The following is a 13,620-nucleotide window of genomic DNA, read 5'->3' on the forward strand; positions in this document are numbered from 1 at the left end:
GGGTTTGCCCTGAGAGAGCATCTTAAGTCTCCGGGGGGGGGTTCTCCGGCATGGCTGGGTGAGGGGCTTTGTCGGTGGATGCTTTTCCCTGGAATATGAGTGGTTCTGCTCGGTGGTGGGGGAGCCCGTCACTGAGTGGAGCCAACGCTGAGTTGGACGACCTTTCACCCACTATGGAGTGGTCTAGGGATCGTCCTACTTTTTAGAGTGCGCTTTACTTATATACCGCGCTACTGTAACCCATGTATGTCGTAAGACGCGACTAAAATGGGACGCAAAATTCCGGAATTTTGCTCCCAGTGAGGGGGTTTGCCCTGGGAGAGCATTTTGAGTCTCTAGGAAGGTGTTCTCCGGCGTGGCCAGTGAGGGACCTCGTCGGTGGACGCTTTTCCCTGGAATATGAGCGGTTCTGCTTGGTGGTGAGGGGGGGGGGGGCCGTCACTGAGTAGAACCAACGCTGAGTTGGACGATCTTTCGGCCACTCGTGAGGAGTGTTCCGGGGATCGTCTTAATTTTTAGAGGGCTTTACTTACATACCAGCCCATGCATGTAGTACGAGGCGACTAAAATGGGTACCCAGGGAGGGTAATGGATGGCAATGCTGTAGCCAATGAAGTTTTAACTGAGGCTCGGCTATTGCTGTTACCCTCCTGCCATGATCAGAGCTTATAGCACTATATTACCCCATCCATACATTTTCTTCTACAGATAACGGAGAATATGAAAAGCATTCTTGCTTCGCCCATCTAGCAGAAAAAACAACAACTTAAAGCTTTGATATTAAAGTATTGTCGGTATGTCTCTATTCTTCTGTCAGATAAATAAGAAAAGGTCTTGAAATATTAAATTAAGAAAAAATTTTAAACAAAGTTTTTTTTGCATTTAATATTTAGCTTTAACAACATAAATGCAGCAATACATTTTTAAATAGTAATGAATTCAAAGAGTTTTATGAATTAATTTCTTAAAAAAAATTACATTCTACAAATAAGTTGGTTTATTAACGCAATATTTTAAAGATATTCTAATATAAAATGCCATTAGTTTATGAAATTAACATAAAACAAACAAACAAGTATAAAACGAATAAAATTACTTTATTTGTTTATTTTCTACTTATATAAAATTACTGTCTTTAGTTTATTTAATTTACAAATAGCCAAAAAATATAAACACCAAAATCTTTTTATGATAATCTTGATATAAAAGAATTGTCATTGTATTTTTTAGTGGTTTATAAGCTATAAATCGCTATAGTGCAAAGTGAATTCTGCTATAATGTGGAATATTAATCTACGTGGGCTTTAATAACTTATTTTTTTTTTTATTTGCTTCTTTCTTACAGAAGGTTTGCCAGGCCACTGCCTACAGATCAGATTTCCAATACCCAGCATGGAAGGTAAGGAGAAGTATCCTCCTTAGGAAGCAAAGAAATGACAAACAAAACTGAAGATATTTAACGATTTTTATTTTTCTTTAAACTCTCCAGAATTTCCAATAAGATTTGGATTTTCACGGGACATTAAGTGAAGAAATTAAACGCCTTCTTGTCTCTATTCAGTCATTTCAAATGGAGAAAGAGAGACTCTTTTACGGAACATTACCTATAACTGAGGGGGATTTTATTTATTTTTTTTTCACATCTTTAATTATTCGGCTAGAGAGAGAGACGTGATGTATAGTGGCAGCCTAGCGAAATGCTAAGAAACTTTCTTTTACAGTTATTTCCACAGCTAATTTCTTCTTTGCAAGGATTTTGAACATGGATTAGGAACCAAATAGTCCAGTGTAAACTGGAAGTGTACATAAAGCCTGGAAGAAAACTTAATTCCTCTTCAAAAGTCAGCTTTGATTCATCAGTTTCGCTGAGTACAGCATTAAAAGAAAGCAGAATGGTGTACAGTTAATGCAATGATGACGCATACGATCACTGCAGACTTTTGTGCCATCTAGTGTTGATCACTAGAACTTCATTGTTACGTAATAGGATTATTGTTGCTGCTGCAACAATCTAACTCACTAGCTTCCAGGTTCAGCATATCAGCTAGCAACTGACCACCAACACTAAGAGACTGAAGCGCCACCTGGCGCTTTTTTCTGGAAACAGTTCGAATAATTCATTACTGATTTTCATCTCTATATGGATCATGAAATGGAGGATTTGGATGTTACGTTTTTAATTTTAAATCTTGAAAATTTTTCATATTTTGAGAAGAATTTCAATCCGCAACTATTCGGGCGTCGCTAAGCTACGGAGTGCAGGTAATCTGTCTTATCATTACCGAATGCCAAGTCCCCGTTTCCTAAGCACATTTCTTTCTAGCAAATGATAACTCCAGTGCTTCATTGGATATTTCGTCGTACCTTCTGACGTCATCTCCTATTTTTGTTCACTACTTTTGCCTCTTTACTTTATCAATATTCCTCTAGTATTTATGGTTGTATGAAAGGAGCAAATACGAACATCTCCGTAAGGACAGTTTCGATTTTTTTTTTATCCTATCTTTCTTTCTCTTTTTCCCTTCTTACGATGCACAAAATAGGGTTGGAAAGAGGATCCGAGACGGACGAGTAATGATGCTATATTGGGTTCACAACAAACAAATTTTCAATTTCTTTAGTGAAGAAGGCATGCCTGAGGGTCGTCGACTTTTGTCGTATTTCGCAGTTGCTAGCTTTGATATCTGCTATTGAATGCATAAAAATCAGGTGCAGTAGAAAAATGGGATAGGAATTATTATCTTCTGAAAGAATTTAGGGAAAACTTTATAGTTATGACTTATTTTGTAACTTTAATTTAGTTTACAAACTCTTCCCATTAAGTAAGTCACAACAATCCAATGACAAAAATGAATTCAATTGTTTTTGTTTGTTTTTTTCTGTTAGAATTTCCAACAATGAAATTTGCTGTTTTAACAATTAGAAATTCACAACAATGCCTTAAATGAAAAAAACGAACCATCTAAAAACATAAGACATATAGAAAGTATAATTTACTGACATGAATTTTTTGAGAGAGAAAGATAAAATTATCAAAAATTAGGGAGGATATTTTGTAAGTAATCCGGAAGAATTATAAACATTTTAAGCAACTGCACTGTTGTCAATTAAACTAATTAATTAGATCACCAATTCAATGGATATACAAGTATTGTTATGGTGATGTCATACATTAGCACCACAACTGAATTCCAAAACCGTTTTCAGGTGTTTCGCAACAATACTTTATACACCAATGATTTCATATATATCGATATCTTCTGTATGGATAATAACATCAGTTTGAATAGGAGAGTTTAATTAAATTTGGTATTTGAGTCGTTACTAAAATTTGCAACAATGTATCACGTTATAAATAGGATGGTGGGATTAGGTGGGATGGTGCAAACAAAGGCTCAAACACGAAATGCTTATTATTATTATTACCTAGCAAACTTAGAAACCTAATTAGAATTACCTAACAAAATTAGAAACATTACATAAGAAAATTGTGTGAACAATGATTTGGAGACCTTATACACAACAGCCAATATCCCAACCGTGGCGATACACAGAATCCTGAGCATTAAAAATATGAAACACTACATGCATTAACAAGGAATTACTTCAACATCACCTGTCGGAACAACAGAGACACATATCGCATACCACGACCCACAACAGCTCTTTACATCCATAGACCCTTCAACAACTCATACGGTTCTACAGTGAGATCAAATCAGATACCCATGCTACTCAACAACCTACCTACCAAGAAATTTAAAACACATAGATAACTACAGAACATTAAAACACGATCTCTGGAAGCTATACGAACACAGTTAATATAGCATTAACACTGATATACACATCACAAATCACCAGCATCCACCGCCTACATTCCATCCATAAACAGTACTAAACAAAATAGAAAGTGAAGGCTAATCCTACTCTCATCATAAAAGCTAACCCTAACTTCGAAGTAGGGAGATTAGCCCGCTTCATAGACTACAAATTATAATAAAACTTATGTATAATAATAAATGATGACACTGATATGAAAAAAAAAATGTGTATTTATATTTAAAGAAAAAATATTAAAAAGAAACAAGGTACTTTATACTGCGTACAGAATTTTGTACAGAGCAGAAAATGTAATGTCTTAATTGTACATATGTAAATACTCTGTATGATGATAATAGAAAAAATTATTACTGATTGACGGGTAGCGACCTTCTCTCATAATGTAGAACAGTAATACATCTCCTAGGAGCTGTGTTTTACATTATGAGAAAATACTAAGAAGAGTGATCGGAGCTTGCTCCATTTTTACTGCGAGTTGCCCTAGCATTGCACTACCAGGTGTTGGCTTACGCTTTGACTCGCCGAACTTTATATAGTTTTCTATATTCGGCATGAAACTCTTACATTAGATTTTCTATCTTTGAGTTTCTTATTCGGCTAAGAAATAATGTGGTATTCATCATCCACTTAATTTTGAAAACAAATATTATTATTTAAAAAATTATACAGTGTAAAATGCAAAAAATCTGTAATAATCATTATGTTAATATTATAATAATATATGTTGTAAACAATTATTATTATTATTATTATTTAAAAAATATAATGTACGTGCAAGTATCTGTTATTCACAATTGTGTTCATGTAATGTATTATAAATATTATATTATATATAAATTTTGAAAGTTTGAATTTTTAAAAATTTAAAATTTTAAAGTTTGATTGATTGAAAAATATTACAAAATATATTTTGTAATATTTTTCATTGTCGTTGGCCTGTTTAATATCTAGTTTTTTTATCATTTTGATTATCGTGTGATTTATTTATTTATTTTCATTTAAAATTTTCTTTTAAATGAAAAACCAAAACGTACCTGAACACTCGTTAACGTCGTGAACTGGTAGGCTTTAACAAGCAAGAAATTGGCCTCTACGTCAACGGCTGCCAGAAGAAAATATTTCCATCCTCGCGCCCTCAACACCGGAATAAGGCCCTGATCTCCTGAGCGACATGCAAGCCACGTGGTAAAAACCGTACATAGCAAGACGTAATTGAGGAAGCTCTGAGCTTGGGAAATATGCAAAAGAAAAAATATACTAAGTCATTGCATAGAAACTTTTTAGAGAAAAAATATATACAATAATTTACAACAATGATTCCAGAAACAATTAGCTCAACAATGAGATTCCTGCTGTTAGCATAAAAATAATCAGCTTCGTGAAACAATCAACACAACAATAAGTTAAGATAATAATTAGCTATATTTTTCAATATTTAATAATAACTGAAACAACATTCTTTCCCTGTGCTAATGTTTCTGTTTCTATAATGTCAGATTGCCAAATTGTTTATGGATTGGATTTCTAGTTTTGATTCCGCTCCATTCTAAAGTTTGTCGATCTCTGGATCAGGTAAGTAACATTTCTTCCCCCAGTAACTATTTTTTTTTTATCTCGCAACTTCGAAAAATCGACATCGAACTCACCACACACTATTTTTGACAATAAAATGAATTAGAATTTAGATCACTAGAAGATTCACTTGTTTGCCATACTCTCGCTGGGATGCTTTTAAAATCATCGGTAGTCATGAACTCGGATATCGGTGAAGACTAACGGTACTGTCTGCTCCTTCCAGGGAATAAAAGGCGCAAAGGTTTATTATTATTATTATTATTGAGTCTCCGTATCTCAGAACCTTTATCTGGTCTCTTTCGACGAAAGATGAGTTAACCGGTCTCATACAGAGGTGCTTAGTTTTTTCTCCCGTAACGGGTTTTTCATCCCTCAAAACAGGCAAACCGTCCTCGTAAACACACATGGAACTAGAGTCATAAAATACATAGTTAATCCCTCATTAGGAGGGCTCAACTCGTCCTAAGGGAATTAAATTAAATAACAAGAATTAAATAAAAAAAATTATTATTGGAAACCATTTTCAAAGAAATAAACTATCATTAGACATATGGAAATTGAAAACCTCAGGTAACTCCAATTGCTGAAATGCTATCGTATACATTTGCATGTATACTCTACCAAGCTTGAAGGAAAAAAAACTTTGCTGTCTATTGTTCATAAATAAATGATCAATACTTAAATATGCAATTACCGTTCTTAAATCACTTCCTATTCATCTATTTTTAACAGAGTAATTTGTGAGGATATCTATCGTAAGAGAATTGTCATAGACATCAACTGATTTTATTCCCGATGCTTAAATTTTTAAATATGACCACATATTGTCAAAAGCAAGGTAAAACATAAGTAGACTACGCTATCGTTTTGAAGAAATCTACTTCCCCTACGTATTTCCAAAGCTGCACCTTATACGAACAACAGCGAGGTTTCCAACGTTGCTAATTTATAATTGAAAGTTTATTCCAACTAAATCTTGACTGAGTTAAATTATGCACGAGGCATTGTTTCATCATGCAAATATTTAATACAATTCTTCAACCTTTCTCCTTCTACTCCACGCATAATCATACTTCTCCATCACTATGGCAACGGCATTTTTAAGTTTTCTAGGAAGCTAATCAATCAACGTATCCAGTTGGCTTCGTTGCTATTACAAAGGCATATTTTTTGCTCTAAATATACAATATTATACAGGGTGTCCCAAAATTCACGCAAGAAGTAATTTTGATAGAAAACACAGGTTTTTAATTAAAAATTGTAATTTCTTATTGATTCATAAAGTATACAATATAGGGTTATTCATGGAACAGCATATCGGGTAAATGGCCTCCACAGCTTTGCTGGCACTCTTTTGTCGAAATTTTCCATGACCGTTTTGCATAAATGTGGCTGAATTTCGTTGATACAGCGCTCAATTTCCTCCTTCAAGGCGTGGGTGGTCGTGAGCTTGTTGGCATAAACCTTAGACTTCAAAAACCTCCAAAGAAAAAAGTCCAACGGCGTTAAGTCACATGATCTGGGTGGCCAATTCTGATCACCAAAACGGGAAATTACACGACCAGGAAATGACTCATGCAGTAATTGAATTGTTTCTCGGGCTATATGGCATGTGGCACTGTCTTGTTGAAACCACATGTCGTCCACATCCATATCTTGCAATTTAGGCACAAAAAACTGGATTATCATGTCGCGATAGCGAGCACCATTAACTGTTATTGCCTTACCAGCCACATTTTCGAAGAAGAATGGACCGATGATACCTCCAGCCCAAAATAATCCGCACCAAACAGTGACATGTTGTGGATGCATTTGTTTCTCAACAATCACTCGTGGATTTTCTGAACCCCAAATGCGACAATTTTGTCGATTAACGAAGCCATCAAGATGAAAATGAGCCTCATCACTGAAGATGATTTTGTTCGAAAAATAAGCATCCACTTGTTGTTGTTCAATAATCCATTCAACGAACTCTCTTCGCTGTGTGTGGTCAGTAGGCTTCAGTTCTTGAGTCAATTGAAGCATAAAGATGCAAATCTTTTGTGAGAATACGCTGTAGAGAGCTTCTCGAAATGCCCAATTCAAGACCGCGGTGGCGAATTGATGTTCCTGGACTCTCAGCAACACTCTCACGAACTGCTTCGATGTTTTCTGTTGAACGACTTGTTGAAGGACGGCCAGAGTGTATAAGATCACTAATTGATCCAGTTTCCTTGAATTTTTAAATTAATCTTTTCACAGTTGATGAAGTTAAATCACTATTCCGACCATATTTTGTACGAAAATTGCGAACTGTAGCTGCCAAACCTTCATTATTTTTAAAATATTGCTCAACAATGAAAATGCGTTGTTCTTTCGTGTAGCGCTCCATTTTTAATAACCTTGAACTGTCAGCTGTCACACAGTCTTTTTTTCTCTCGTTGGCAACACTTTACCGCACAAATGGCGCTAAATTTAAATCTTGCGTGAATTTTGGGACACCCTATACAAATTATTAGTAGACATTTAAATCCACACATATTATTCATCTGCAGCTGGGTAAACAAAAACCTTCAAAATCTGTATACGTATTCTGTCGTTTTATTTTCTATTTTCGAAATTGGTGTTTTTATAGTCGGACTTTCCCTCGTCCCCATGGCAAAGAGGGGACCAACTGAACCGAGAATTGCCGTAAGTACGAGAGCTATAAACGGAATCCTTCAGTACGACGCAACGGAGAAGCCATTACCTTGCAAGTGCGAACTATCTTTATTCCAAGAATGCAAGAGAATAATATATATATATATATATATATATATATATATACATTGTGAAAAGGGAAAAAAGAAACGCCTATCTCTTAAGTCTGAAACTTCAAAAAAGACGCTCAAAAAAAAAAAAAAAAAAACAGTAGCTCTGCTTTCTAGTGCTAAAGTATAGATGACGATACAATAGCATTCGGATAGAAAAGTATCCAACTTTATTCCACCGCTGCTTTTTTTTTTCTTTTAAATTTTAAACAAAGAAGAAGATATAGAGAGGAAGATGCAGTGGTAGAAAAGTAGGCAGAATATTAATAACTGTTTCATTTAATCAACAAAACAATGTTTTAACAATGCACATGAATACTGTTCAAATCGGAAGCAGATCTAACAATGATAATTAAATATATTTGTTTCTTGCAACAATACTGTAAAAATACGTCTGATGTCACATCATGGCCGCTGCAAATTGAAACAGATCTAAACAATATTCATTAAAAATACATCTGCTGTTAAATAGGCACGTGAACATCATCGGAATTTCTTACATTTACTGACATTAAATATAAATATAAAAAACAAACAATAATTACATTACCAACTCTTAATGATACAACAGCAGATGCCAACGTAGTTTGTTAAACCAGTTCGAGATTATGTTTTAGCCGCATTCTCCAAAGAATGCTCCTAGCGGCAGCTACAATAAACACACAAACATTATAGAAAGATGTCTATCTTCATCATTCTTATGATTTATGGATGAGAAAAACTGCAGCTATTTACCTAGAAGCTAAAAGTTAATCCCCCATAGTTTTCGATGAGCGCCACCTAGCGGTAGAAACTTTTATTTATTTATCCAAGCCAATTGACGGGCATGGAGTTGTAATCCATTAATATTCGAAGCAGAGAACCTGCAAATGATGTTTCTCCTTCTTCGAAATCCACAGGGACAGTAAGGAAAAGCACATCAATCGGTTTCATCCTTTCCTTATTAGTTTAGAAGTTCCCTAGAGGTCTTAGGCAACCATTTACTTGTCTTAAACACCTGCCAACTCAATAGTTTTGTGAAGTACCAGAAAATTCGACCTGCAGACAACATTGGACAAAAGTACCTACGGCACTGCTGAAGATAATTGGGTGTTTATAAATCATCGCGAAAAATGTTAAAAAAAAAAAACATTTCGAACATCATTTGATTAAATTTGAACAGTGGGTAAAGATTTGAAATGAATCATAAGAAGGAATAGCCGTTTTTTCGACCAAATAAAATATTTTCCTAGAAGCATAAGAGATTTCCACAAAACGGCATCATGTCTGTGTTGAATGCGTACGCTAAGTTTGTTAAAAGTTTTAAAAAACAAAACAAAAAAGTCAGCAATGCTTTTTCAACAAAGTCCACGCACAACAATGTCGAACATTGTTTAGTGTTTGCTGAAAAGCATTCTAACAACAATATGTTTCCAACAATGTCCACGAATGTTTGAAACATTGTTGCAATAATCGTGTTGATTTCATTGTTTACTAGAGTAAAAAAAAAATGTATTAGTGACAGCTGTACTTGAAAAAACGTCTATTTAGGACGGCAACATAGACGCTAACATTAAAAATCTCTTAAACTAATAGGACTGTAATAGATGCATTGAAGATGTGTACAAAACTGAAAAATTATTCGTTTTGTGAAACAGAACACGGTAAAGAACGTAAACATGTTTTTGAGTTGAGGATAGTGATTTTTTCTTTGCTTTTTTTTTTTTTCGTTTATGCGATATCATTTACCACCTGGATGAACTGCACACAGCAATAATTCCAGTAGCTCGCACACATAAAAAAAAATTATTACAGGTGGCCTAAAAGTTCGTCAATGAATCTTTCGGTCCAAAGAAGTGATCCTTCAACGTGTACAGAGCAGCAAAAGTCAACACAGTGAAGGATGATGGATGAGACATTTTTATCCTGCTGCGAAAAATGGAGAATACTCTTGACAAGTTGGGAAGGAACAAAAAAAATCATTTTGTTGAGAATAAAGAAATAAAATATTGTCTAACAAGTGTGATTGTTTTTTTCTCTCTCCGCTTCGTTCTATCGCGGATATTATTTCTTAATTATGATCTGAAATATCTTATCTTACAAAATAAATATTTATACAACCGTTTTTTTTTTCATTCTTTTTTTTCAACCATGTTCTGAAATATATTTTTCAAGCCAAAAATGAATTTTAAGCATTCATCCCCCCCCCACATACACACATAAAAAAAATTAATTAAAGTGCTATATAAATCATAACAATTCCTTAAAATGTTTCTTTCGTGAAACTCATTTCTTTCCAAATTTTTATGTGTGCGTGTCTTACAACAAGGAAATTTCTCGTACTTTAGTTTAAATACACACCGCTATGTAAACACGAAGCATTTACTCCTATCAGACAATTTCTATTAAATTTAGTTTTTTTTTTTTTTTTTTTTCACGTGCTATTCCAACAGTTACCAGTTTTGTGAAAATACATATCTATGAGCATGCGCTCTATCTCAAAAAGAAAGCCATAGTCAACAATGGTAGTTGTGAAATGTAATAAGCCAAAAGACGTCTCGAGGTCTGCCTCGCGCCTTTGTGTATATTGTTCAGTTATTCACAACAATGACAAATCATGTATGCGTAATTATTAGCCATGTCAATAATATGCATGTATGTACGTATTTATTTAGAGGCTGTTTTAAATATATTTTATATGCCGCAGGCTGTGTATACTTTCATCGATATTTAAATTAACCTTGCTTCTACATACACATTCTTTTACTTATCTTCCGCGTTCGTTCATCTTTATCAACATATGTATATAGTATTTGAAAGAGGCTGGCACAAAAGAAAGGATTAGAAGATGGAGAAGATACAAAAGTCAGATGTAATATTGATCACCTCCGCCCGTACGACATATCCATTTCTCCTTGATACATCTTTTTGGAAGCATGTTATAGCTTAGGGACAGGCAAATGTTAGCTTGCCTTTGTTCGTGTAGAATTTCCATATTTATGGTTTCCCGAATAGCTCTATCTTTTCTTTTTGTGCCTCGTGATGAATTTATTCTTTGACAAAAGATGTCAGTTCCTGATTAGTTCCTGTTTTCTGGCGCGAGCTGGCTGCGTATTTCTGATGTCAATTTATCATATTTTTTACTACATTCACACGTAAGAAAAAAAAAAAAAAAGAGGGCAATAGTCATGGGATTTTGCAGTGTTTGTCTTACATGGAATTGGAATGCGAGATTATCAATCGTATTTCAAGTGCTGGATTAAATAAAAGTGTCTATTACTAAACAGACACCCGAATCTGAAATACATCACGTCAACATAGGAGAAATTTGAAATAAAAGTACTTAAAGAAAAGTAATCTCGCTGGAAAATATGATTTTTATCCAGACTGTTAATAAAAGCATGAAATGTAACTGTGTGATCTAATAAATAAAAAAAAATAAACGGAATCGTATATTCTACACGACACTATCTGGTTCTCGAATAGGTGTTTGTTCTTTCAATAGCATTAGACTAGTATCAACTAAACGGGAAGTGCCTACAATCATTTACAGATCTGTCTAAACTCTCTATAGACAGCCAAATGCTTATCCAGTGCTTTAAGGCTAATTCCTATGGTGTATATATAAACCTACAACTAATTTATTTTCAGTGTAATCGATGAGTAGTCTAGGTAGTACAAAGACTCAGCACAACACGTCAGATGCAAAAATAACACGATCACTTCTTTGTGCAATTGTAGTATTATAATAGAGAATGAATAAAGGTGTATTTTAAATTTTTAGAATTTTAGAAAATATTTAAAACTATTAATTATCATTAAAGATAGAAGCTCAGTAAAATTTAATTTACATTATTATTTTATAAAAATTATTAATTGCGAATATAATAAATGAATAATAACGCTCTCTCAAGGAATGATTTTATTGATGACATCGCTCTCTCTCTCTCTCTCTCTCTCTGCGAGATAGCTCAAACATACACTAAAGATTGCCATACACTAAAGGTTTGCCATCTGGTAGAAGAAAACAGAACCTATTATTACAACGAAAACACATCCCTCACGTCACATCCGGTCTAAAACAAAACTATTATATTACATAAGGAAATATGAGTTCTGCACCGGTTCTGCACGATCTTCTACCTGACTTTGATCAGGGAGGAAAACCTGATACTCAACTAGAGGTTAAGTAGCGACCTCTAGTAATAAGACTACTCCAATGTACCGGTTTCTTTTGTTTCAAAAAAAAAATAATAACAATAATAAATAATGTCTACAAACAATAGTCGTGACATTTATCACAAGACGGGTATTTCTTTAAGATTCCACATGTAGATGTTTTCCGACAAAATAAACATTAACGAAATCAGCGCTGAGATTCAGCAGAGAAAGAAATAAAGCCATGCCATGTAAAAAAAAAAAAATTAATAAAAATTTCTTATCCCACTCACTATACTAACCTCAGTGGGAACGATTTTTAAGTAAAGTCCCATCTAAATATTAAGCGATCCCCGAGACCACTCCCTACGAGTGACCGAAAGATCTTCCAACCAGCGTTGGTTCCACTCAGTGACAGGATCATCCCACTGAGCAGAACCGCTCATATTCCAGGGGAAAAGCACCCGCCGAAACGGATGACGCTGGAAAGTTCTTTCTCCGGAGACTCAAAATGCTTTCTCAAGGCAAAAACCCCCGAAATCTGAAGCCAGCCCCCCCCTTCTAAGCGGAAACCTTAAGAGAGCAAAAAGTTCTAACCTATTTAAATCAAAAATAACTTAATCACACAATTAATTAACAATTAACATTTCTGGCATAAAGGATGAAGCAAATGCTTTTCATACTCCCAGCTATCTGATAGGGAAACGGTGAGTGAAAAATTTATGAACATAAACTAATCTCAACTGGAATATCATTGGAAATGGTTCACTTAATTAAATCATACCTTTTTGACAGGCGTATGCAAGTTAAAAACATAATCGCATCCTTATATATAATAATGACTGGCTTAAAGGGGCGAGGCAAAAATGCTTTTCATCTTCCCCGTTATCTGTAGAGGACAGTGTAAGGATAAGGTGTTATTGAGCTGTATAAAGCTCTGATCATGGCAGGAGGGTAACAGCAATAGCCGAGCCTTAGCTCGGCAATTGCTGTTACCCTGAATGCTGTAGGCTCAGGATGGCAATGCTGTAGCGAACTTCGTTCGCTACAGCATTGCCATCCATTACCCTCCACAGTAATGTTAAGGTGCGGTGTAAGATCCCACGGATGAGCGGTCCGCAGGACCAAGTCGGAATCTCGGAGAACCGGTAGGCTCTACACCGTGGCAGGTGTCCCCACCATCGAACAGAGTCACTCATTTGTGTATTTAAGGGGTAACAGCAACAGTCAACCCTCGATCATCCCCATAATCGCATCTACTTTGTGGCAATTGTAG

At 34.9% G+C, this 13,620-nt stretch overlaps 1 protein-coding gene across 5 annotated transcripts in view; it reads right to left on the reverse strand.

The window, feature by feature from the left end:
• Positions 1-13,620, reverse strand: part of LOC150096226 (solute carrier family 35 member F1-like) — a 593,479-nt gene that overhangs the window by 184,558 nt on the left and 395,301 nt on the right. For all 5 annotated transcript variants that reach the window (XM_090409172.1, XM_090409169.1, XM_090409168.1 and 2 more), the window contains exon 3: positions 4,878-5,071. In XM_090409172.1, the coding sequence (XP_090265298.1) occupies positions 4,878-5,071 (194 nt within the window). The remainder of the gene's footprint in view (positions 1-4,877; positions 5,072-13,620) is intronic.

The sequence above is a fragment of the Typopeltis vanoorti genome, chromosome 19 (genome assembly GCF_054136105.1).
Source record: "Typopeltis vanoorti isolate ZY-2024b chromosome 19, IOZ_Tvanoo_1.0, whole genome shotgun sequence".
NCBI lineage: Eukaryota > Metazoa > Arthropoda > Arachnida > Uropygi > Thelyphonidae > Typopeltis > Typopeltis vanoorti.